Source organism: Varroa destructor, unplaced genomic scaffold, assembly GCF_002443255.2.
Source record: "Varroa destructor unplaced genomic scaffold, Vdes_3.0 BEIS01000001.1, whole genome shotgun sequence".
NCBI lineage: Eukaryota > Metazoa > Arthropoda > Arachnida > Mesostigmata > Varroidae > Varroa > Varroa destructor.
Window position 1 is genome coordinate 37607550 of NW_019211454.1, and position 26676 is coordinate 37634225.

The window sequence follows — 26676 nt, forward strand, 5'->3', positions numbered from 1 at the left end:
CTATTGAACTATTCACGATAAAATACTAACAGTACTCGTAAATGATTTGTACTATAAAACATCGAATATTGCGGCTGCTATTGGAGCGGCAGCCGGTTCCGTCAACTGCATGTAGCATTGGTTCGCCTAGCCGTAAAAAGCTGAGGATCGCGAGGCGACAGCAAACAAACAGCCTGTATTCGCCATGCGAGTAAAGATCCTCTGTTTCTACGTTTTTGTTGATCAGCCATAAAAGTAGGTGGGAGAACGGCGGGCGAATGAATGAGAACGGCCAAAGTGACCTTGTGACTCCTTAAACCGTCATTATCATCAACACGAACATCACCAACAGCACACATCCGCCGACGCGGCATCATCGGACAGCCAGATGCAGCACGCAAACCGACAGCGCCGACGGCGGCGTGAGCGTTTCGGCAGTGCGTCGGCGGCAACTAGACGACGACGACGACAACAGGCAACACTGGAACGGAGCACAGCGGACTCCACAACAGAATCGTTGGCTGTATTATACATACGCTGTTTATGGTATGAGCGGTGTCTTCTCGTCGCTGAGGAGCTTCCGTCAGGTTTTCGCAGAGACAAACGTCCGAACAAGACGCTGCTCGTGTGCCATCGTTCAAAAGACGCCCCTCGGTACAACAGCAAGGATATTTGCTGCTCTGCGTACAGCCATTTCTCTATCTATATCTGTATATGTCGTATTTATATAAATGTAGTGCTTAGACGTGCGTGTGCATATAGCCGTGCATAGGCATATGTTCCTGCGTATGTTTCCAGCGTCACCATTGGGTAAGAGCGCGAGTCCTGTCCAATCTATGTTACTACTCTTAATTTGTCTCGGCATCAAATGCCCAAACGGTCACAAACGCAGTGATAAAAACGAACACTTTTTAAAGAAGAAGAAAGGCCAGTTGCTCTGTCGTGAAGAGACGAATGAATCTGACGGGCGAGTATGAATTGGTGCAATGGGATCCGTTGTTTTTGCAGTTCTCCTGCGGATCTAACGAGCTGTATATATGAGTGAAACGTCACGGGCGGGACTCACGTGTGTAGAGGTGATCGAAGTCATGGGGGATAGTTAGCTCAAGGAACACTGCTAATGCGAACAGCAGCGCTTGCATCATCAATAGTGTGATACATTAAGCGGACAAGTCAATATAAATCCCGTTTACAAACGACGGGCATAAGCGGCAGTATTACGATAACGGTTACTTGTGAATAATCTGCCTCCGTTCTACTAACGTACGGAAGCTACCTTGAAGCTAATTGAAAACGAACCCGTAGGATCTGAAATAACGGTATGAGAGTTTATTTCTTTATCGCTAATGGCTTTCTCTAATACATTTGGCGATAGAAGCAAACGCTTCGAAATCCGCCGGAGGAGATTGCCGGGCAACGAATGACCAGCTCAACTTATTTTGAACTTCTAAAGTAAGAATACAGATTCAAAAAGTTAATGACATCAGTAGATTACTACACTCTATTCCGTTTAACGTTCCGTACACAAGTGTCGACAGACGCTGCTAGCTACAAACCGACGGTTGAGATCTATTCAAGTAGTTTTCAATGATATCGGTTGCTTAAGCCTACCTAAAAAAAAGAAACACTACATATAGAAAGACAATCGATTGGCAAATCACTGAACAATACGTGGGTTCAGAATGTAGCTGCACGCCATAGTTGAATGTTCGACAAGTTCGTACAGGTATTATCGCACGTGAAAATTTTGGTGGATAGGTTCGTTTATATAGAACAATGTAAATGACTCGCATGTAAAACTACTTCTCAGTTAATTATTGTTTTCGAAAAACAGCTATACGGTATCCTTATTACTCTTAGCGGCCTATTAGTTACGTTTGCCACATCAGACAGCCTCTGTTGTAAACTGTGTCCTCGCCATCGTCTGCGTCAGTTACAGGAACTGAATAGAGCTGGAATAGGAACGTTTTAACTATCTTTGGTTAGTTTCGCGTTACAACGGCATAGCCAAAGTCATTACAAATCAAATGCGTTAACAGTAGATTGGCTAGAGATTCAAGCAGGAAAAAGTTATTTTAAGAATGATCACTCACTATCTAAGGACAAACTTTTTGTCACCGGGAGCCAGGAATGACCAGTGCACCCTTTGAGCTGGCGATACTAACCAATAGTTCGCAGTGCACCTAACTTAGTATGATATGGGTTACGATTTCAACTATTTCGAAACATGGGTCTAATCGAACATCTGAAACTTGCCTCAGACACCTAAATGCTTCGATTTTGCAAGTTAACTAGATTAGTCAGTTAGATTTCATTCTAGTTAGTAGCTTTGTACTAGAAATGAAGTATGTCAGGGTTCAGCTCGGAGCCGTCTTAATAGGGAACAAGAGTAAGAGCACTCTCGTCAAAGTTTACGTGATAATATAGCATGTATTGTGAAACGGCTACTACGAGAGTTTAGCGTTTGCCTCGATGTCGACGTTTGGCATCAACGCCGATGCATACGCGTACTCGATTCATCATACATCATTATATGGCATGAAGGAGATATCGAACGATCATCAGCTTAATAGCCACTCATCTAGTTTCATTGGTAAGTCGGTATTATATCGTCCTTCACTGGCGTCTAACTCAGTGATAAAGTGAGATCTAAAGAGTGATAAAGACAAATCAACAGAAACATATCTACCATACCTTTTTACGCGGCACAACATCGAATAGGGGTGAGAGAAGCAGCACACGTAGTGCTAGTGCATCGTACAATCAATCTACAGCTTAGAGTAAATGCGTTCTATACGAGCCAAGCCGCTGTGTAACATAAACAAGGTTCCTATCCTTGTTCGCTAGTCCGTCCTTTTCAACACCACGCATGTCATACTGAGTAAGATGCATTGCGAATTATAGGTTTGTATCGTCAGCTTAAGAAGGTACCAGCGGCCGCCTACTCGTGCTTATTACGAAACCTAATCTTTTCTGTAGGTGACTATTCTGAATATGTGTTGTTGTCGAGAATATAAGAAAAAAATTGCCGTTTACACATCGATGCCGCATTTCTCATGGCATCTAATGGACCGCAAATGGCTATGATTAAGTAAAAAATGAAAACAATTTATCTCGTTACTTAGTTGAAGAGAAGCAGATTTCTTGAAATCCGGAGGAAACTTTCTAGAAATAGTGACCCGAAAGGGACCATAGCTCTCAGTCGCCCCGTTTCATCTAAGTGGATGAGTTGTTGTCTTCCAGTGCCTTACGCGCCATTAGGTCGGCGCATAAGTTCAAACCAGCAGAACACTTCCTTACCATCAGGTCATACCTGGGGCGAACTAGAAAGCTAATAATAGTAATCGATAATTAAAGAGCAATAAATATCCGAATATACGAGAGCATTAGCATATAAAAAAAAAAGCCGAAAGAAAAAACATTAAAGCAAGCACAATAAAGAACTTAGTTATAATGAACGGCAAAATAAGATAAGGGAAACTATAGTGTTCGGTCTGCCGCATTGACTTAGCATGTATTATCGTGCAGAAACGCTCGTATCTAGTAGTTACTGTAGATTTTACAGTTGTTCAATGGTGCTCTCCTTGTTTGGACAATACTACCGATATCCTTTAGGCCATAACTTGTCCCTTACTCAGTAACAACAACGAAGTGCGTCCAACAAAATGTTTGCACCAGATTTTCACGCACAACACTAATGCAGTAATAATTGCTATCAATTAACATATGAGAGACGACCTCCTCATGTATGAGGAACAATTCATGGTCAACAAGCCGTCGGTAAGCTGAATACTATGTGGCAAACACTTGTCAAGGCGTATCAATCATTTCAAATATAGAAGTAACGGGACTAGAGTCCGCGCATCGCTTCTATATATCGAGTGATTGAATTAGGTAACTATTATGAAGTTATGCGGCTGCCATATCGATTGCAAAACTGAATGCATTGGAAGTATCCGTGGCAATTAGATAATTGAAATCCACCAATGAACTTCTATTCGTCGTGTCTGCACCACGTTCAATATAGTCATCTGTCGTGGGTCTTAGTTATGGTCTGTTCGTTGCTTTAACAGTTACAGCACAGACAATCCACCTTCAGAAGAACTGGCATAAAGTTTTAATTGCCAGAGCGTGGCTTTCCGAAAGTACGACCACGTACCAAGCATAAGCTTGATAGGGTTCTGTTTGATATTCGCTTCATGCCGGAAGCCAGCTACTCGATGTAATGCTAACGCAACTCCGGACACGGAACAAAAAAACATTATCCTTTTTCATGAAGCCACTGCAGTTACAATTTGGGATCACGTAGCAAAGGTAACGATTGATTTAGACATGAGGGTGGACAGAAGTGAATAATTAGCTGGAATAATTATTTCTCAGTGAATATCGCATGCGGTAAACGAAACCCGTGACCTGCCGAAGTTTTCCGCAGGTCCGCTGGCCATCGGTGCTGAAAGTTCTTCTGTTCGGTCCCCGACTACGACAAATGGGCAGCCAGCAGGTCCAACAGAACCCGTCTTAACTTCAGCTAGCGGCAGTTAGTCTCCAGTTTGCGCAACTTATTGTCGGCGAAACGCCTACGGATGGCTACTTCATTCGTTGTCGGAGTCGATGTAGGTTCAAGGTCAGCTAGAGCTGCGCTCGTTACATTGAGAGGTAAGGTACATCCATTCCATTGCAAACGCTATATATGGATAGATCGCACTATTAAGTTGCGGAACACCGATGAAAACAGTCGAAGACAGAAGAAAACCGCTGAGGTTTTTCCTCATTCCATAATATGCATAACAGGCACATACTCGTGCACTCAATACTCAATAGGATCAGTCTCCTTTGACTTGCTAGTTTAGCCTTGAAATAGACTTGTGGGTGTGTACTGAACCAGAAGAACTAGAAAATCGGGATTGACAGTTCAACGCGAACACCATTCAATTGCGAATTATTCATTCTCTGTTCGGACCGATCATTGATACTTGTTTGGGTTTCCAGGCAACCTCGTTCGCAAAGCAGATCGTCCCCTCGAGGTCAGGGAACAAAAGGGAGAAATCTTCGAACAAAACGCAGACCAGGTATCTCGACACTATGACCTATTGGTATGGTATTTCTGAAGTTCACTAATGCCCGTCCGTTATTGCGTTGTGGTACGCAAACAAGATCTATTCTCTATATACGTAGAACCTGAAAAAAATCCTGCTTTTGCAATGGTATGCTTTATGAAATCTCAGCGCTGGCTCTTTCCAAGTCTTACTGTGAGTGTCTATCTATTTCTGATGTCGGTAATGCAGAGTATATATGCAAAGGTTACAGCAACGCCATGATACTTTTCAGATTTGGAATGCTATTTGTGAATGCGTACGTGAGGTGGTCTCGTCAGTTAGTGTGGACGATATTAAAGGTTACCTTTATCTTCGTTGCTTTAAATGTCTTCATTTTCAGAACTTTTTTTTCCGTTATTATACTATTTTTTTCGCGTTTGGCTAATTACTTTATTATTGTTTTATTTTTGTGACAGAAGAGAATATAGAACCACGTACCTTATTTCCAAAAAGTCAGGTAAAAGAAGAATCAAATTTTGTGAATTTGTAATCTTTTAGATTTTTTAGAGGGGCTTAGCAAGTCATGACACTAAACGAAGCTGGAAAGTCTTTCAGTTTCGTTTAGTCTGCTTGCAAACCTTTTTAAGTCGAGACCGTATTTTACTAGGAATCGGATTTGATGCCACGTGCTCACTTGCAATTGTCGACGTTGAAGGCCGGCCTGTCTCGGTATCGGCAGACGGGGATGACCGATTCAACGTAATCATGTGGTGTGATCACCGAGCGCGCGACGAAGCTGAACTAATAAATCGAGGAGGTTACCAGGTGCTTAGGCGGGTAGGAGGACGTATCTCCCCCGAAATGGAACCCCCGAGACTTTTGTGGTTAAAGCGACACATGCCCCATTCATTCCAAAGGATCAAGCACGCGTTCGACTTGCCAGACTACCTCACCTACAGGTATAGCTATGTTGCTAAACTCTATTTACCCCCTTTCGTTGTGTTGAGTCTATTTTATAAGTGCGTGGCTCAAGCATGGATCGAACCCATATTCGGATTTAAAAGGTACGTACAAATACGTCAGTTAAAAAAACATAGATACTATTGGAGTGGGAGCTTAAACTAATAAACTGATAATGTAGTTAGTACAAGACAAGTGCGCAAAGCTTGTTTGATCATGTAAAATGAAAACCAATAGAAGATTGTCTAATAAACTTTTCAATTTAAAGTCAAAATGTTCAACCTTCGTTCCTTTGCCCGTAGGGCCACAGGTTCCCTTTCGCGAAGTCTATGCTCTCTGACATGTAAATGGACGTATGACGCCCAAAAAGGGTGGGACAAGGCTTTTTGGCGAGAAATCGGTCTGGAGGAAATAGCCGACAACCCGGAGATAATCGGCAAGCAAAATGAGGTTCGGTATCCGGGTGATTTCCTGGGGACGTTGAGCAAAAATGCGGTCAAGGATCTCGGGTTGAGTAGTCAGACAAAAGTAGGAGCCTCAGTAATCGATGCCCATGCTGGGGTGCTGGGAATGCTAGGGGCGTTTGCTAAAGGTGTCAGCTCCGAACCTACCACTAGGTTATGCTTGATCGCGGGGACCTCAACCTGCCATATGCTGCTCAGTAAAAAAGAAATATTTGTAAATGGTACGTTTTATATGGATTTAGTATATGTCATAGACCTGCTCCATGGATGAAATATTTCATGTATAATCAAGTAATGCATTTTATGCTACTTGCTGTCTCGTATGCATATACCAGCAGCACGTCCCGACTGAACCGGGTACCCTATTTAATAGTGAAGTCAATAGAGATTGAAAATTTTGTTTAATAACGCTGCTCTCAGTGGAGTAAGTAAAAAATGGAGTAATAACGGCTTCAGTTATATGCCGATACGGTTTCTGCTACGGTTCCAAGAAACCATCAACATGTGTTCGCAAACTGATCCACTACTGATATCTTCGTGAATAGGAGTCTGGGGTCCGTACGAGGGAGCCATTTTTCCAAACCTGTATTTAGCTGAAGCAGGACAGTCAGCATCGGGTATGTTCCTCGATCATTTGCTGATGACGCACAGCCGCTACAATGAAGCATTGGAGAATTCGAAACGTTTCGGTCTACATATTGTGGAGTTTGTGACTCAAATTCTCGAGAATATGGCCTCATCAAACAGATGCTCAGTTGATGAACTTACCAAAGATTTACATGTCTATCCAGACTATCATGGAAACCGATCACCACTGGCTGACCCAAACATGCGGGGCATGATTTCAGGTATATAAGCTAATATAAATAAATGCTAATAAAGATATATTAATCTTAACAAATAATAATAATCATAATAAAAGATAATCGTTTAAAGACAAGTTACTCAACAACGAACGAAGACTAAAAAAGGCGCAAGCATGCCACGGCCGTATGATTTGACTACACCAAAGGGCCTTGGCTTTCTAAAACTAATAACTTGTGTAGTCCGTCGTCACTACGGAACTTGTTGTCACACAGAGCGCAAGTCGACCGTACCGATTGAACAGAAGCACGTTGAAAACTATAAATAGTTACTCAGTAATTAGACGATGTTCGCTGGTCGATGTGCTCCAATAACTTTCTTCCACGTATTTTTTTTCCCTTAAATGTCGGTTGCTACTTTTAAATGAACTTCACTTTTCAAAACGTAATTTTGTGAATCTGTTCTCTTGTCGAAATTCAACCATTAAATATTCTCTATTCCTCATATCCCTGTGATTCTTGTATGCTGATAGGCCTCGAACTGTCGAATACCGAGGAAGATTTGGCAATATTATTTCTAGCGGGTGTCCAAGCCCTAGCTTATCAGACGAAACAGATTGTTGATCAGCTGGAAAAGCAAGGCCACCGAGTTGAGTCGCTGCTTCTTTGTGGGGGACTAATTAATAACCCACTTTATGTTGCTGCGCACGCGAACGTCCTCCAACGACCCGTCCTCGTGCCAGACGAAAACGAAGTCGTTCTAATTGGTACGTCACATACGTAAGTCTTTGGAATTATAATAAAAAAATTTGTAAAAAATTATCATCATTAAAAATCATTAAAAAAAGTAAAAATTGTAAAAAATGTAAAGTACTTGGTAAGACTTATACGGCACTTACCAGATAAACAAAATATCAACAATAGTTTTTATTTGGATTGTGCAAAAAATCTCTTACTAACAAATCATTCTAGAGTAAACGGCTCCAATTTAAATGGGCAAACACTATAGATTTCGCTCAGGCTGATTCATGCTTAAGATTTAATAAAATTATTGCGCTGGTATTTTTTTTTGTAAAGTATTTCCGGAAGTTCTGCGTGAAACTGAGACACATTTTCGGAGTACCGAACAGTTGGCTTGGTCATTAGTCGGCCAAGTTAACGTGTTTCTGCGTGGAGAGCCAATTCTTTGATTATTCAAATTAATTAGGAGCTGAAATTCAGACAGACAGGACAGATTGATAATCTGTCCGCAATACAGAGTAAGACGCGGGGGTCAAACTTCCTAAATTGATCTACTTTATTACGACCCTCCCATCCGTTTATCTACATTACAGGAGCGGCCGTACTTGCTGCCCGCGCCTTGGGCTGCTTTCAGGATCTATGGGAAAGTATGAGGGAGATGTCGGGTAGAGCAACAATCCGTTGGCCTGATCAAGCCGTAGCTGAGCTTCATTCCCGACGCTACAAGGCATTTCTGATTCTTCTAGACTGCCAGCTTGCCATTCGCAAAGTCATGAATCCCATAGAACGGGCGAGCGCGTATTAGACAAGGACGAAAAGAGCTGCTTATGTAACGACCAGCCGAAAATTCCAGTTTGGGTGGATAGTGTGAAAACTTCAACAAGTTATATACATATATACGCTTAAAATAAGTGACGGAATGTATGCAAACGTTTTTTTTACTTGGCTATACTGTTCGAATGGTAGGGAAATGTATTTTAACAGGATGGATATCTATATATTTACAGATTAAGAGTGAACAACTTACAGACTTTGCAAAAACAAGTAGGTATGAAAAACCGAAAAAAAAAAACTAACAGATAAAAAAAAATGTGAATTAATTGTTTCTTTATTGAAGTAATTAAGTTCTCTTTCTGTATACTCGGCGTAGCAGGCGAAGGCCGAATAGAAAAGCTTTCCTATCATTTACGCTAGAGGCACCAAAATTTTTGCCAATTTAGTTTAGCGTTTTTCGTATGTTTGCAAATAGATTATTTTTCTAACAAATAATGCCATTCCGTAAAGTTTTGAATAGTGTACGTCTGCATATTTCCATGCTTGATTTTACGCTGAAATTGCCGAAAACTATTAAGATTTAATTTGAAGAAGACTGTTTCTCACTAAAAACAGCTACAAAAGGTTTCTACTAATTGTGTATTAAGAAAAAAAGTTAGTTGTTGTTGCAAAGTTATTGTGAAGATTTTAAAGCAACCATTGTATACGTGTTCTCAAACAGCGATCGATAAGTTAGTAATTAAGGAACAAATCAACATTGTTCGAGTACATCATTTAAATTATACTACCTAAATTAAGGGTATGACGTAATAATAGGAACGCATAACGCAGCATCCAACTGGACAGAAATTTACGGCTGACGTGTAGCATGATATCAGCACGTTTGAAAGCGTTCGGCTATAGGTATACATATTGTGGGCAGAAGATAGGACGCACTAAATGATTCATTCCGACTCTATTCCTAGCTCACTACAGAGTAATTTTTACCGAAAGTTTAACAAATTCCTATCGACGTTCAGCACGCTAGAGAGAAAACAGGAACAAGGCCTACCCTGCTAACAATATGGGCCATATATACGTCGCCGGTTGTACTTTGGTTTTTGGTCAGGTCAGACTTCTCATGAGTGTCATTTCATAGAGCAGAGTACCTTTATCGACGAGATAAAATCGAGTAGACGCAATTTCGAAATCATCATTTTTCGATATCCATCCCAATTGTGCTACACGGTTAACGAATAAGGCCTTCCGTCTACGCAAGGATATCCCTTAAAACCGGTATTACTACTCGAAAGATTAGTCGTTACGTCGAAAAGGTTGAACTGCCACCTTCGTCATTGAATGAACAAGCCAAGTCTGCCAGAAAGACCTTTTTCATTCTGAAATCGTAAAGTTATACAGTTGCCCTTTTTGTGTGTGTGTTTATTTTGAATGTATTTGGACTTCCGCATAATCACTCTTCTTCTATTATTTACGAGTCACATGATCCGGCTAGACTAACAGATTTGGATCGATTTCATAGATGAAATTTTCATTCAAACGTTGAAAAGCAGGTATAGGTTAGAAATAGTGCTCATCCGAATACATATTCTAGTAGTACGTATTAGATGTTTACAAGAAGACCTTTTTGATGAAATTGTGTGTGTGTGCTCACCCGGGAAGAATATGTTACATATTACCGAACGAGGAAAACATGCCACGCGCATGCTGTAAGCTGAAGACTATTCGCCTGCTATAAATTTGTCGGACTGTCCTTGTGGGATTGTGCTCGAGAGAGACGAGACCTCAAATGAAGAGCACCGGTATATAACGGCGATTCGTTTTTTTAGAATGAACTGAGACAGCACAGAATGTGGATAAGCCACATGTACAAACACAAAGTATCGATAGCTTAGTGAAAAATTTATTTAAAAAAAAGGATGCTTAATTGCCGCGATCCAAATGGCCTAGAAAGACAGAATGTACACCTGGAATAACAGCGTTTCAGGATGGAAATCTATTTTCTGTTAAAAAAAAATATTTTCAGAACTCTCAGTCGTTAGAATTACTTCACAAGCCGAAGGATATGTCAAACTTTGTGTGCCTCATGGTTTTAAGAGCTCAACAACCGCCAATTGGACCAGCAAATACTGGAGTGTAGCCAATATCTATCGTCTATTAAGAAGTCGCACCGTTGAAGTTGCTTCTTTTTACGCATGGTACTGACTACAGATCTTTCGGGACCCTACTTGCGGCATTTTTCGAGATAGCGCTCATTCGCTCATTGCTTTCATTACGTCAAAGATTACTGCATAAAATCTCAAACTATAATGTATACAAGCCGACGTATTGAGACAACGAACGCCGTTTTCAGAAGACAAAATTCGGTGACGTTTGCCGGTGACTTGTTAGAACGTCGGGCAGACACCATCAAACATAGCGGACAAATTCATATTTTTATAGATCCTAAATAAAAGCTGGAGTTCATGCTTTAAAGAAATACGAGACAAAAGTTTAATGTATCTAATCGCATACGTAATACATACCTGTTGCGAGACATCGTATATTTAATTGCCCCAACTAAAGCTGCTTTTTTTGAAGTACTCTTCGCCGGATGTAAAACACTTATGTCACCATTTTTTCCAGTTCTCAAGACACTTTGCGATAGCCCTCAAAGATTATTCTTTTAGTTTTTCTACTGCATCAATACGCTCCCTTTCAAAAGAAAACTGGGGAACGTTGCAAGGAACTGGGTACAATCAATACGGGGGTTCGGGCAACACATACATAGAATCTCTTGCAAACACTGCTGTATGTATAGTGAAGTGTTGGCCTATTGATTATCGTGTCGAGGATCCAGAACTTGGTGTGCCCCAGTTCTGGTCTCTTGTGTTAAATAAACTCGCGCAATGTTAATGGAACTTCTTAACTGTACTCTTTGACCATGGTACCGGACAGCATTGACTCTAAGAAAACTGAAGAAGCCTTCCCTGACCATAAAGTGCACCTTAGTTCAAGGACCTAGGTTGTTCGACTCTCTTCGGGTTTTGAACAGAGTTTTGAAGGACTGCTTCATGGTCTTTTCGTCGCATACTTCCAAATACGCTTCTGCGCACTTGTAGTAAGATGTTTACCAAGTGTCTTCGAGAAGCGCCTAGAAGTTTTTACAATAGGGTTCATATGCTGGATTTTCAGTTGTTTTTGCATAAAGTTTGCCGCACGCCTTCTGGCGCCTAAATGGTACATCAAAATTGCCTGATATATATAAATTAAGTTTTTATTTTTTCTACCAGCGCTATTAAGATGATTTAGCGGTTTGCAAGCACGAGTTGTTTCACATTTGCCACGTTCCCGCCAGTGACAACTGTCACAGGCCTTACAGAGTGAGGATTGTCCTTAATTGACTCCCGTTCGTTTTGGAAACGCTTAAGCCACGCGTTTGCTTGAGCTGTACTCAGTATCTGGCTTCCGCATTTGCGGAGTGTTTATGCGATATATTTTGTTTTTCATGCAAAACCTGTTACTTAATTTGGGAGAAACGTTCAATACATTGTGTTTGCTCGATATCACCGAAAAACTCGAGTAGCAGATTCGAGTAACAAGTGGTTCACAAAATTGTAACAAAAAATAGCATTGCCAAATGTACCAGAGTTCGAGAAGAGAGGTCTTCAATCTGCTAAATTTCGCCTTATATGTAAAATGTGTCTCTAAATATATGAAATTGGGTACGCATTAAGACACTGGAATCATTCCATAAGAGAGTATCGCAAACAGTAGTAATCTTTGGTGCTCCGTCTCTAGGATTTGTGGGTGTAACGATAATATAGCTGTTGTAACGCTTTTATTTAGCATTGTTTTAAGAAAGTAAGTTGACGAGGCTTGTGTAGTCATGTCAAGTTGGCGGATGATTTGCTGACGAGTCTTACTTTCAGAACTAAAACTTGGTTTTAGTGGGCTGAACTCGGTTAAGTCAATAGCCCTTCTAAGAAAATACCCATTATAGTTTGGAGAGAAACGAGAGTCCCTGTTTATATTTGGCGTCCTACAACGTTACTGGCGCACTCCAATATCATTGATATTCGATGGAAACTGATTAAGGTCAATAACTAATTTTATTCACACAGGTTGCATGAACGGTATATATATATATATATATATCAATTTAGTGAGCGCATGCAACATGGACGGCATATAAGCTTTTACACCTTATACTGTATATGTCCTCGAATCGAAGTAATTGAAAAAGTTCTTGGAAATAGACCTACAGGCTGCCTTAGGACTAGCACAAGTGTAGCCAACCTAAAATGACATAAAATAGCCGAAATAAACGTTAGTTATTTCGGCTATTAAGACAAAATCGAGGTACTATTGCATTGCGAAGGCTGTTGGCCTTTCTAAATACAATGTTACTTCTTCCAAAATCGCCAACTTTTCATTTCACAGAACAATACTTACGCCAGATAAGTCATAACTACGTAGACGTCCTCTGTGGAGCGCTAATAACAACCCTGGACGAAACGTTCGGTATTGAACTTCCGCTTCAGTATCTCTAGTACGTCATCCTCACATTGATAATGACGTACATATGGTCTGAAAAACTACAGCACTAACTCGCGCCGTGACAGTAATCTTACTACAAAAATCACCAATCTATATGAAACTTGTTGTTTCAGGGTTGTTTGTCAAACGGGGTTAAGTGCTGACTCGTGCGAACTCATCGTTCAAGTTACGAGATAATATACCTCACTAATAAAAATCTACTCCATTGCTCAAGTAATGCTGTCCGCGTTGTACACGATAATTTGTCTTACCTACATTTTTACCAGTCTGTACTGATCATCTGAGTAGAGGGGACCGAACTTTACGTCAGTTTGAATCGGTTTGCTTCTTTAATCGGCAGACGAAATTCTCAGCCAATAATTTCAACTACATCAGCGTATGCGTATTCGTTAGCGTCTTACCATCCAGATAAGTAGGGACCTCAGAAAATTTTCTTCTAAAAACTTTGTCCCAACTATCTGTTTAGAGAAAAAGTGCATAAAACGTTGACTTCGGTTTAACCGGCCACCGTCTACCAGCGTTAACCAATACAGTCGCTATTATCCCTCAAGGATATGCCTTACTCCAGAAACTTCTCTCCTGCTTCAGCATCCTACACGATACCAATTCCACACCTCCGCTCGGACTGCCAGTTTCCTGGAAACTCAAGCATCTGTCTTCGTTTCTATTTACGCGTCACAGCAATTTGATCAAACGGAATAGTTCTCATTCGTTTTGATAGGTAGCGCTGCGTGTCTTGCTGATGGATCTCTCCCACAAAGGAGTCACTTTCTATATCGACCGCTAGACGTCGCTTCGTTCCGCCTTCTATTTACATCGTAAAGCGCTGAAAATATCATTTTCGGTTCATAAGCATTTTCGGTGACTGTTTCCACTTAAGACCCAAATGATTTCTCATTATTTTTATATGCTTTTTTCAACCTGACCCGCTAATTAGTGTTTATTGGGGTATTGAGCGTACTCAAAGTCGACGAAGGTCTCTTGCTACAGGAATCAGTGCGGCGCTCGCAATCAACCACCGACGACTGGCGACCGCCACTGCCACAGGTCCAATAAGCAACACCATCACCACTAAAAACTTCATGATCAGCCGAGACCTACGGACAGACCGATCGAATACTGTACCATCATCACTAGCATAAGGCATTGAAGCTAGCTAGCGCGTGAGTTTCTTGAGAGATCCGCTTGGTGCGCAACGATCGCCGCTCGTTGGGGGCGGGGCTTAACTCATGAGCGTCATGGCGCGTATTCGACCACCCAACAGAGTCGTCCAGGCCATAGTGAGCATCGAATCGCCGCGGCTCGTCTTCGTAACGAACTAAACAAATAGCAACAACAACAACAACACAAGTTTGGTTGAATGAGTTTCTGCAGGTTTAGCACATTGCCTGTGTGATCTCGAGCTAATATTCAGATATTTTTTATGTGGACAAATCTTCGGAATTGCCTTTTGGTACCCTATTGAAGTAACTAGCAAGCAAAAGCTAGTTGATTACCTACGTTGAAACGATTACGATCACTAATTAGACAGAAAAGGTGTTTTAAATTGCTGCAAGACAAAGTGCGTGAAAAAAATTCAGTTGTGTGAAACGAGGTGTGTATGAAAGAAGGGATACTATTGCAACGATGGGAGATTGAACGAAAACATCGTGGATTAATAGCACACCGCGAGCTAGCTTGCCCGACCACTCAACGTTGGAGCACGGGCACTTTGAGTGTCGTCTCTCGTGAGAGTGACACCAAAGACGCCGTACGCCAATATGAAGTGTCTATTAGGAATAATAACTATACTTGTGGCCATTACTGGCGTGCATCTCGTAGCTGGTAAGTAAGACCAATGCATATGATATCAACAACAACAAAAGCATCAATGAATAAACTCATTTCGCACCCATGAGCTCGAATCGTTAGCGCTGTTAAGGAATGTTCTTGTTACCAAATCTGTTGTCGACAAAGCGTGTTCCGGCGATGAGCACACGAATAAATTAGGTTTTTCAAATAGTAATTAGCATGTGTTTTTCAAGTAACGTTTCCCTGCGTACGGACAGTTGAAACATCGTAAGCTGAGCCAAGCGTGATATCGCGTCCATTAGATGGACTGTTGATGTACGCTAAATCCACGCGTCAGTTAAACATGCATTTATACATTTATTCGTAATTCTCCATTTATTTTGTGTACTTCTATCATCATTTAAGGATATCGCGTATTGCTGCCACGAGATCACCGTCTGTGTGTGTGCTTGTATAGGTCACGAGCAAATTTAACCGGAACGCGTACGTAGTCACTGAACTGTTTTCGCTTCCTTCGCCGTTAGGTGTCGTTGTGCTACCGTCGTTATTTGTCGAAAAGCTCTTCGATTCCTCGCTCATTCGTTTGTTGTGCCTGTCGCTGTCGGCAGTGTACGTTGTGCGAAGATCTTTAGCTGGCTGTTGGATTCGTCTCCGCTGCGCTGTTCGGCCGCACAGAAATACCTACGTTTTCACCATGGCTACCAGCCGGTAGTGGCAGTTTGGCGCGCCATAGGCACCAATTCTCAGTTGCTTTTTTCTTCGTTCGGTAGATTCTGGCAAGTGGTCGTCGCCAAAGCGCGCAATAGACCGCACAGACGGATCAACGGACAGATGAATCGATGGTCGATGGCAAGAGCAGGAGGGATGGCAAAACCAGCTACAGCACAACCACCTTTCTATTTTCACCGGGTTCACGTTCTTGTCGTCTTGACGACGGTGGCGGCAGCAGCAAGAGCTGCTGCGGCAACAGCAGCACTTTCGCCGTAGCCAGCGACGCCAGTGGTTGCTAGTGCTGCTGACGCCGCGCACACTCGTTGGCTTCTTGGCCTCCATCCACTTCTCGATCGAAAGCCGCTGGGTTTGGCTCAGCAGTGTCGTCGAAAGTCTGTTTTTTCTTTGCTGTCGTTTGCTTTTAACGGATTTCGTCGCACTACTATTTCTGTCGATAGTGGCACTGCCGCTCCGGCCACCTCTACGGATGTTTTTTACTTTTGCTGTAGGATTGTTGAACAGGCGACCAATCAGTCGGCCCATGCCGTCCTGTTTGGTTACACTCGATCGATCGCTGAACGAGAAGGTGCGTGCCGACCATTCGTACGGTCACACACATACGTATATGATCATCTCATACTCATGTGCAATATGCTTTTTCGGTACATGGCAAGTCAACGAAGATGAATTGCCGTTGAGCGTTTGCATAGGAAATTAATATTCTGATCAATAAAATTCACTATACCGTCCATCGTTGAGTACGATATAATACGCCGATGATGAGTTGCTTGTGGGTCCAGAAACATTCCGGTGCACAGACGACGACGCATATCTGTTACAAATCAGTCTTACTCATTATATAACAAACACTTCACTAACTGAAGTTGCGTTGGCGAGTATTTTGCCGGATGAACTCACTTGCACGCTCGAAGCTGTGGTGAAGGCAACAGTTATTAGCTCCAGATAGTCGGCCAGCTATTAACGTCATTGTGTATCTGTTGATGAAGGCAAAATACATATTAGGTATACATTGTTCACTTTAATTTTTATGGATATAGTAAACTTCAAGAGCAAGCTGTCCTAGAACCAACTGGAAGCATTTCAGAGATACCACATCTAGTCATTTCCAAGAAAGATCTCTGTATCGCTGGTGAGTTTATACTTGTCCCTGTTGGGATACGGAGCCGATTGTCTTCAGCTAACATCAGTTAATCTATTTTCATGTTTATCGTTGGAACATATTGTCAATAGGTATACAATGATTGCCGCTGCTGTTCCCTGCTCGGTTCAGCTTGACTTTGTGTAACATGTTATGTTCATGTTTCGCCTATCCTTATCAACTTATACTCGTCGCCTTACACAGACGTTAGAAAGGCAAATTGGACCTATTGCAAATAGTGGTCTCGGCCGTAACTCTATGGCTTAAATCAAAATTGTGCGCGCACCACTTGCATATTGCATGTGGGAATCTGTATTGTTGTTATAGTGGATATACTGGTTAGTCGCCTCGTCTAGAAGATCGACAGATAGAAGGTCCGCGGTTCCTACAATGAAGTCGGCTGCACTCGCTCTGCGCCCTACATCATCTAGGCCATTGAATCGTTCTTGATAAACGTCCAAGGCTCTGTGTGCAGCTCCTCCCGTCAGCTTCACTAGTAGTGCTAATTCTGCTCGAGCCAGCGTGTCTATGTGTATATCACAGCAGTCAGTGCGTGGTACTGGTTTAGCTGAGCAAGCTAGCGAGGACCATCAAGGTAGGTTGATGTCGAAGCCGCGTAGTTTCACTCCACCGTACTACAACTCCATCTATTATTACTGTGCCTCCTACCTCTAGCATTTCTTTTGGCTCGTTGTTGTCATTCGCTCCGAGGTTAAGCAGCTGCTGCCAGCCCGCCAAGCAGCCAGCGAATCTGGTAGAGATAGTGGTGCTTCTCGTACTCCTCGAGCGGTGACGAACAGCAGTAGTGCAGCTTTTAGCAATCAAAGATCGCCATATGCAGAAAGGCAGGCAGGCCGAACTAGTCCCGGCAGCCAGTGACGCTGATCCAGGCAGCCGGACGATCATCATCGTTGGCCATAATGGTGGTTGCTCCTGTTGCCGGGTATGCGGCGCAACCCAAGCCAAGTACGCACACCCAACCCACAAAGCTAATCCGGCCCAGTTGCTGTTGATGCTTTTGAGCACCAGACTGCTTGATGTTGCTGGTGAAGGACAGTTGCAGCCCTCTATGAATGACGCTCTGTTGGGGTCCAGACCGTTGAAGCAGGCAGCCAGTCAGCCAACACGAGGAGTACAGCGGCGCGCCCGAAAACCATTCGCCATGTTTAAATTCACGAATATTATCGTACTGCTGCTGTGTATTTACTACCGGCACCACCGCTGTGGATAATTGGGAATAGTAAGCGAGTAATCTGTTCTCAAATAAGCCACGCAAAGAGTTTGTAGACGCCAATGAAGCGACGCCAGTATCAGATGTGATAACCGCGTACGCAAAATAGGGCTCGGAGATGCACGTAGGTGTAATCTAACCATCGTAGCTATCATATCTATGGTCAGTTGTTACAGCTATTGGTATGCGACTATATGAAGCTTGATTGGCGGTCGACTCCAGCACTTAGAACTGTGGCGGTTTAACGTTCGTGCCACCTTCAATAAACCATGATCTATTCCACTCCCAAAGCTGTTGGCCTTAGGCTGATGATCGCGCACGAGATACTTCATTAGAAGAAACATTTTTGTGTTCATGGTCACAGAAAGGTTGCTGCAATTTCGCTTGTGTCAGGTTTTGGGCTTCTACTCGATTACGACGTGTGTCTGGGTCAATACCCTGTTTAGTACTTGAATACAGTAGTATCCTGGCTGAGTTGCTCTTCTACCTTTACTGATGGTGTAGGTCGACAGTCACAGTCGGCACGAAAGCTTACTCCCGACGCGCCAAACTGAACGGAATTAAATATGCTTGAACTAGCTGAGTATAAAATTTCACTCTTTTGACCGTGATCAAGCGTGCAATGAGCCCTAAAATTGGACGTGACTAAGACATCTTTTCGATGAGGGTAGCATGACACCCGATGCACGTTTTACCACAAAAACCCAATGCTTGAGGCACGGCTGAACGTGACGACGGCGACGACAAAGGTACATTTCGATAATTAGTCACGCAACATTTTGAATTTTTCGTTACATGAACTATGTCCGACTGTAGGGGAGTAGTAAAAAACAACACTACAGCGATCGGTAGCCAAAGTTTTCTTCTAGTACAAACGAGCTTAATGAAAAAATAACAACAGTCGCCTTTGTCACTGAATTCGTTACTCATTTAATCTGTCCGCGTGTGATTATACACTGGCAGGTCCAAAAATAGTAGAGAAAGAGATATAACTGCCTGTTTACAGTTAAGGCCATTGGCCTGACAACAATGAAAATAATCTAGTTTTCTTCCTTTTCAACGTTCGTCTATATTCTACACACTCGAGTTTTTATTTTGATTAAAAGCCGCTGCGTCGTCATCGAACCGAAAGAAACGTCTAATAGGCTATTTGCCAATTTTATAAGGCATTTCTCCTTTGTTCTCGTAAAGCTAAGGTCACATGATGACATGTTTCCGCTGGTTAGCAGAATTGTTGGCTTTTTCGAGTAGAGTATTGGCGTACTCGATGATTGAAACGATCAGATCAACTAAGCCAGCAAACTGTAGCTTTATAGCTGCATGGTCAATCTTGGATCGACCAATGCCCGGAGCACTTGGCATTCTCATTTGTTGACTTTTTTCTTTCTTTGTCACGGTCTCTTTTGCGGTTTGCATGCAAACCGCAGTTATTGAGAGTAGCTAATTTTCCTCGTTTATCACTTATCATCTCTCGACGAAAAGCTGATTGGATTGCCACCAGTCAGGGATACGCTGGATAAGCAGAACGTTACAGAAAATGCCAAGTTCGACCTCTTATGAAAGTGCCTATGTGCAGGCTAGACAGCGTCAGTGTTATTTAGTACTTACAAAATGAGGTGTATGCATAAATACCTGCACTCACATAGTAGGTACTATTACAGGTAAGGCTAAGCAAACGAACGTTATTTGGAGTAGTCAAGGAGCCAGCACAAATGCAGAGAGTTTTAGCGCAATATTTATTATCACCTGGCCCGCTCCATATTGCTTCGACGAGGAGCCAATACTGTTGTCTGTGGTGAATTTTACAGACATCATGAAAGTAGTAAGTGGCGCTTTTCAGGGTATGAAAACGTGTCTTCTTATCAGGGAGAAATTATTAGTGATTGGCAAGAAGCGGAAAGCCAGCTAGCGAGCATTGGCTTTGCTGCCATGTGCCGTCCGTTTCACCGTTGTCATCATCGGCCTCAACAAGATCTTAAAAATCTCTGGTTCTCCGTTGATGGCATCCTTGCATTGCCGCCAGCTTTCAGTCGTTGTGCTTGTTTATTTGGACGACTTACGGTAGGTACGAAAGGTACGATGCCAATGAGACAATTCGTTTCAATCACCAATCAAGCAGTATGCGGAAAAGAATAGTATGTCGAAATTAAATAGTCAAATATGGCGGTCTAGTTATTATGTATAACCTAACTCGTACTTTTAAAACGAACCGAGCAATGTTTCGTCTATGTTGGGTCCTTAGTGGTTTTCCGGTTGAGTTTTGCCGTTCCAGCACGCCGGTTGCGGTCAGAGGGTCATAAAAATCCAAAAAACGACTTCGTGTACGTCAACATAGCTAGGTACTGACAAATTTTCAGATGCCTGAGTTCAAAGAGAGATGAGTGTTTCGATAGTATGGGCTTGTAATATATAAGTCTTCAGAACTGTTCTAGGTGGCACTAAATAAGTACTGGTAGGTGAACTAAAGAGCTGGCTTAAGAAAAAAAAAAATTGTAAGGCGCCAAAATTTTTTTTGCTTGTTTATCTCCATCTAAAAAATGTGCTCGGCCTGCAACCTTATTCTCCAGCTGCTTTTTCCGCGGAAGCGGGTTCATTCGTACGCCTGTCTGTGTGCCACATCGTTGGCGAAAACGCTTGCAGTCTGTGGGGTTCAGTTGAATATACTGACTGGATGCCTCTTTTTAGGAGACGGGCGAACATCTGATGCTTCAGTAAGTAACTGCATGCGGCCCCCTTCTGTCCAAGCAGTCTGGCTATCTATATTAGACGTACTGACATATCTATGTCGTACATCCTGCCCAGCGACCTGTCTCAAGGTAGCCAAGTCCAGACTCAAAGAAAGGACCAAGGACCTTCAAAACAATTTTGCGAAGAATGTGAGAACTTACGATAAAACGGATTACACACAATCTAGCACGCCAGAGATTCGATACCGAGTCCGATGTCTATCATCGGAGACGCAGAGGATCGCCTTGCTCTTCTTTTTTTTTTATCATTGTAGTCAATGTATGTACGCATGTTGTGAAGCGCCTAATTAAAAATGCGTTCCGAAACACTTTGATTGGAAGCGATCGCATGTACTTAGATGTACGCGCACACAGTTTCAATCAGGACAAAGAAAGTCGCAGTTATTAAATCCAAAATATTTTGGCAGCTAGTTGCCGAATACATTCGTTTCCCCGTTATAAATTAAATATTTCAAGTGGTCTATAGTGAATTACGGCAACGGCAATGTACTCGATGATGAGAGGACCTCTGTGTTAGAAGCTAACGTTACGAGGACATATGGGTCTATTAATCGTACTTGGATGTAATGCAAAGAAAAGCATGTTCAATATCGATAATTCCCTATCGTGGCCTCTTCAAGGTGGTATGGTTGAAGCCGTCTAGCAAAAGCAATTGTTGCTGGGGGAGAAAGAGGTATGTTTTAATGGGTGCGTCGTACTTGTCTAGAGTCAACCAAGACCTAGACAAATATGTCTAGTACGAATTGTATCTATGCGGAGAGCTATATCCAGAGCGGCTCGCAGTTTCTATCTAGAGTCTATTCGATCACACCACTGCGATACTTTGATACGGTGTACACAGAAACAAAGAGAGGAAGCGCAATAGTAGGCCAATAAAAATTATTTTTCTTAAGTTGATCGAAGATTTCGCTCATATACGTTAAAGATACATCAAAGCATCGTTTTTTTTTTTCGATCAAATTTGCCACTATTGCCACAGGTTATAAACAGACCACCCTCATGGAGATAAGAACGAACCGTCTACGGAAGTCTAGCCTGGTTAGTGACAGTAGTTATCAGTTGTACTGTTCGCATCCTTCTTTCGTTCTCTCTAGTCCGCTAGGGGCGCTGTATTTGCTGTAACTGGTTTCAACTCCGGCTGATCAGATTATAGAGCAATACAAGCAAGTTTTTCCATGGCATTATATTCATGATTTGTATTCTATATCGATAGCGCTGCTTAGCGACCGTTGTCAATACCGGCGCATCTTCAACTATCGAGCGTCTCCGATAGTAGAGAATCTTGGGCTTTCGCAATCGGCAGGTTGCGGGTCCTCTTCTCTTGTTCTGTCGTTGTCGACTGCGTTGTCATCAGTGCATTGCCGTATTTGCGCCTTCTCAGAGCTCGAGTGTCCGCCCGATTCTGACGCAGACAAACTTGAACTGTCCCTCTTCGACTGCGGCTTTTTCTACTTTTGTCTGTCTCTGCTTTCTCTGTCTGCTTTGAGCCTTGCCCCCACCGCCACCAGCGGCCACACCGCCACGACGGCCAGTGGCAGCAGCCTTTCCTTCGAGGCCTTCTCCCAAACAGAAAGCAGGCAGATGTTCTCTACTAGCGATCGATCGCGTCCGGCGGTAATCAGCAGGAACAGCAGCGCAGTTGCAGAAATACCGCTGCCGCCATTAAACGGCAAAATGCTATATATATATATATATATTCGCATACGGTTGTTTTTGGCAGCGTACGCGCTAAAAGCGCGACGCAATAATCATACTTTTTTCAGTTGCGCCTCCGTTGCGGGCGCGAGATACACGAACTTGATACAAACTCTTGCCTGAGCGCTTATGCAACATTTTTCGTTCCCTCCTTTGCATATTCTTGATAGCTAGAGGAAAACGGCGCGACGTTTACGCTGCTAATGTTTTTATTACTAATAGTTTTTTTTTTGTTAGAACATAATAGGTGTTTCTGTATGGTGCAAAGTGAAAATATATGAACGATCTTAGGACGGGACAAATGGAAAATATTCGCACGAGATCTATTTCGACTCTAGGGCAGAAACAAAGAAAAAACATTAAACAACCTGCGATTCAGCTTTTCATTTAGTCACCGAAAAGAAAACTATTGGGAATAACTGAGCGATTAGTTTTTTTTAATCGATCTAGTTGTACGGAAGTTTAGTCTCTAATGACTTGTGGTGGTTCATCGGACGATCATTTAGAAGCACGCATAACAGCATCTTTCGTGGAAAGCTGGCGTATAACATGCATTTGTCAAAATAAGGACAACGATTGTATTTCTACTCGCTTCCATGGTCAGTAAGCGGCAGAAAGTTTCACATTTGTAATCGACTGGACCGCAAGGAACCGCATTGGCGCCTCCTTTATTTGATCTGAGTATGTGACCGTACCTGAATACCCTTAAAGCTACACTGTGATAACAGTAATGCGTTGCCTTCACATTTGAATTTGTGAAGACGGCCATACTTCTGCATGATCCATAGCATATTTCTGCTGGTGCCGCCACTGCTGCTTTTATCGGTTGTTGAATCTCTTGTTTGGAGGAAGTTGGAGGTACTCCAACAAGGGCCAGTTCAGTTTCATTTCAATTCACGTTTTGGAGCGCAACAGATATAGAGAATGTATTTAGATACTTGTCTATGCATTGGAGGGAGGTTGGGTCTTTTTGGTGTTCGTTGCTATTCTGCAGACATCAGCGCTTTCTGACGATTTCTGATGTTTTGCTTGAAGAACTTCTGTTTCTTCGTTTAGCAACGATCTCCAGCCTGGTCTAATGCTCCGTTCATCTCGGCCACTTCCCGTTCCGCACCTCCGTTAGTTCGTTAGCCCGACAGTTGCCCGACTGCTTATCGTCAATACTTAGAGAGAGCTTGGAAACCAGGGATGGTAACTTGCAGGCAGGGACGTAGCCATTTGCTGCTGTTAGTCGCCTCCTTGTCTTTAGTTAGTTTTCTGCTGTGACTAAGGCATTCGCCGCAGGTGGGATCCAGATGCTTCTCCCGTCGCAGAAGCGGTCTCGAGCCTACAGTCGAATATTGGCTGACCTGCTAAGAATGAAGCGGTTTTGTGGACGATGAACGAAATGAAAGGAAGAAAACTTGCACAGCCGAAATTTAGAAGACTATGCTGCTAGGATCCACTGCTCATAGCTAACATCCGTGCCTTCAACGCGTTTTTGTGGAATTCCTTGATGAAAAATAGCAATCAGCTAGCAGAACCTGTACCCGATGGCAGAAGCGTTAAAGTAAAGCGCGCTGCGCTATTATGGTCGAAGTACAAAAATGGTATTATAGACATACCACAAGTTAAATATAAGTTGTTCGTGTGGAATAACAATAATAGTAATAATATATAGAGACCATGGCTACTCTTACGCTATAGTCGAGTGAAATCTAAATGACTAATATCGAAACTTAAGTCCCTCTTAAACTCGTGTTGTGTATAGTTATATCCCACTAAAAATCGTAAAATTTCGATAGAAATTTGCCGTTTAGCCCACTGGCCCACATTAACGTGTGTGAACCCACAATAACGTGAAGCGTAAGTAACTGACGCAGAGGAGGAGCTGGTATATTTGAAGCTCGTTTCTAGAGTTTTTTTTGTGTTTGTGTAGGTAAAGCTAGTTGCAGTACATCATGCTTTCTTCTTTTTTCGTTTAGATCGCATCCAACCTGTTGGCCTCTTGAATGACCTTGTCTCTCAGTACGAGTGCGTGACTACAGGCGTACCGCCTATTTGCGCCTATTGCTCACCGATCCACCACGTACTCCAACAGGCATGTGCTAGCCTACGCTTACACACGCAGACACACACTCGTAACTGCTTTTAGACATCTACCAAACAATCTCTCCAGCTCTAGTGGTAGAGAGCAGTCCGTTCATTCGGATCTATTCTGAAGAAATCAGGAAAAACAGCGGCTGCGACCAGTTCGTGGGAACTTCCTTGACTAGTCCCAAAGTTGACCTCGAGCATGCGATCTGCGAACACTATCCTAACCTAGGGTGCAGCCAGTCGACTGCCTCTGCTCTGGCTATGGTAACATATACACCGAACAGTGGGAAAGGAAAAATGCACATGAAAGAACCTGAGCGAAAGAGGCACCTTAGACAATTGCTTGTCGTCTACATCTGTAATGTTTCCCTCAGGAGTTGTTTGAAACGGTGCAACCGCAGTTACTACCAAGGAAAGACCATTCACAAATCGACTGTATGGATTACCTCTCGGGACTATGTTACAAATCAGTTATCAGCAGTCCGCATATCTACAGTAGGGAACGTAATATACTATGTGGATGCTATTTAATGCAATACTCTTCGCTCGTATCACAGGTGAATAAAGCTATTGCAGTTGCGAACGTGGCTTCAGGACCATCTTTATTGTGCTCGACTAGATATGTCATTGCTACCCACCGTAATCTTGAACTTGACCCCGCGCCGGTAGTCGACCAACGACATAGCGATATCCGAGGTGCCGACAACGCCGGCCGACGTAGTAAATACAGGTTGCCGTGTATTTGACTGAAAGCGAGCACAAACACTATTCTGCTGAAGTCTTTGTAGATTTACTTATGAGGTACAACGAACTCTTACAGACAGGTGTGACAACGTTGTGTTCTTATTTTCACAGTAAGTTTTTGCTCGGCCCTGTACCACATTTTCTTAATCCGGTATTCCGCTTGCATTTGCATTTTTGGTCAATGACCGTCCCAATGGCACCCCCACCTATGCTGAGGGTGATTAAAAAACAGCGCGAGAATAGGAAGCAGATACAAACAATAAAGCGTCCGTGTAAAGTAACGATGGTCACGGACGATGAGTAGGGCAACGAGTATTGTATAACGGATATCGATACTTGTCCGGGATCGTGCGTCGACGGGCTGATATGCCCAACACGTCAAGAAGAAAAACAGTCGCTGAACGGTTAATAATGGACCATCGCCGTCGTCTTTAAGAAAGAGAAATCAAAGTAACTCGATTATAAAAACAAAGGCGAAAACAAGGCGGCAGGATAAGAAAGAGCAAAAAGAAATCTACCACTTGTTGAAACTCATTGATGTATTATATCGGAAGCCGCTAATTTGATCTATTTTTATTTGACGTCGGGTGCAAAAGAAAAGGTGACTATAGACATGTCAACAATCACCCAACCGTTAGCGATACAATATAGTACAGGTTCTAGACGATCACCAACAGGTCGTATCGTAAGGTATCGTAGGTAATATCGTAGAGGCTACTGTATTGAAGCAAAAAGACGGTATTTACTCATATAGTACGCAAAATGAATTGTATACTGGTCCGATGGTATGCATCCGTCTAACGAATGATGATCCTCAAGAACGGATAGTTCTGCTATAACACGTATATATATATATATATGTAAATGTGGTACAAAACGTATCTTGCCGTGAGAAAGTGGATGGAAAGCGATGGAACAGTGACCCTATTCTTGTTTTTGGCGCTTTGCTAGTATCACCAGGCTTAGATTGTAGTTGCCCTATCTGTCTGCTGCTATATCTATTTGCCAAACGCGTCCTCACGTGAATCAGTACAACGGTTGATCAAACTCCACCGAATCTGTCGCACTGGTCTTTAGGTGACGTCAGCTCTATAGAAACTGTGCGTGCGAATATTTTTTCGCGGGAAAATATTTCATCTTATGGAAGAGACCCAGAAGAGAGTGCACGACGAGGCGGCGTCAAATTTCCCGCCAATTTGCATAGGAACCGAATGTTCACCTTCTGTACA

The 26676-nt window shown here is 42.7% G+C and overlaps 2 protein-coding genes and 1 long non-coding RNA gene across 15 annotated transcripts in view; 2 read left to right on the forward strand and 1 right to left on the reverse strand.

Annotated features, from left to right (window-relative positions):
- Positions 1–57: 57 nt before the first annotated feature.
- LOC111254019 (FGGY carbohydrate kinase domain-containing protein) lies at positions 58–9079 on the forward strand. Of its 13 annotated transcripts, none has more exons than XM_022814488.2 (10): positions 66–1298; positions 4053–4293; positions 4412–4635; positions 4969–5048; positions 5308–5374; positions 5683–5974; positions 6278–6660; positions 6985–7287; positions 7776–8009; positions 8577–9079. In XM_022814488.2, the coding sequence occupies exons 3-10, from the start codon at positions 4563–4565 to the stop codon at positions 8786–8788; spliced, it is 1644 nt and encodes a 547-aa protein (XP_022670223.1). In that variant the 5' UTR covers positions 66–1298; positions 4053–4293; positions 4412–4562; the 3' UTR covers positions 8789–9079. The 13 variants fall into 13 exon arrangements, with proteins under 13 accessions (XP_086833555.1, XP_022670271.1, XP_022670223.1 ...); XM_022814463.2 differs by lacking the exon at positions 4053–4293 and having other exon boundaries at positions 66–789; positions 988–1298; positions 4360–4635; XM_086977429.1 differs by lacking the exon at positions 4053–4293 and having other exon boundaries at positions 58–1298; positions 4360–4635; positions 7776–8022; positions 8577–8792.
- LOC147758606 (uncharacterized) lies at positions 9064–25585 on the reverse strand. The gene is made up of 3 exons (XR_015319146.1): positions 25342–25585; positions 16714–16790; positions 9064–14611 (listed from the first exon to the last, which is right to left on the reverse strand). It is a non-coding gene; the product is annotated as an uncharacterized LOC147758606 (long non-coding RNA).
- Positions 14555–26676, forward strand: part of N (neurogenic locus Notch protein) — a 68160-nt gene continuing 56038 nt past the window's right edge. The window contains exon 1 of the mRNA XM_022791957.2: positions 14555–15117. Within this exon, the coding sequence (XP_022647692.1) occupies positions 15054–15117 (64 nt within the window). The 5' untranslated portion in view covers positions 14555–15053. The remainder of the gene's footprint in view (positions 15118–26676) is intronic.

What these genes read in the sequence shown, in the direction of transcription:
- LOC111254019 (XM_022814488.2), top strand. Translation starts at nt 4,563, where the DNA reads ATGGCTACTTCATTCGTTGTCGGAGTCGATGTAGGTTCAAGGTCAGCT. An exon ending in AAAAGAAATATTTGTAAATG is followed by an intron (nt 6,661 to 6,984) that starts GTACGTTTTATA and finishes CTTCGTGAATAG; the next exon opens with GAGTCTGGGGTCCGTACGAG. An exon ending in CATGCGGGGCATGATTTCAG is followed by an intron (nt 7,288 to 7,775) that starts GTATATAAGCTA and finishes GTATGCTGATAG; the next exon opens with GCCTCGAACTGTCGAATACC.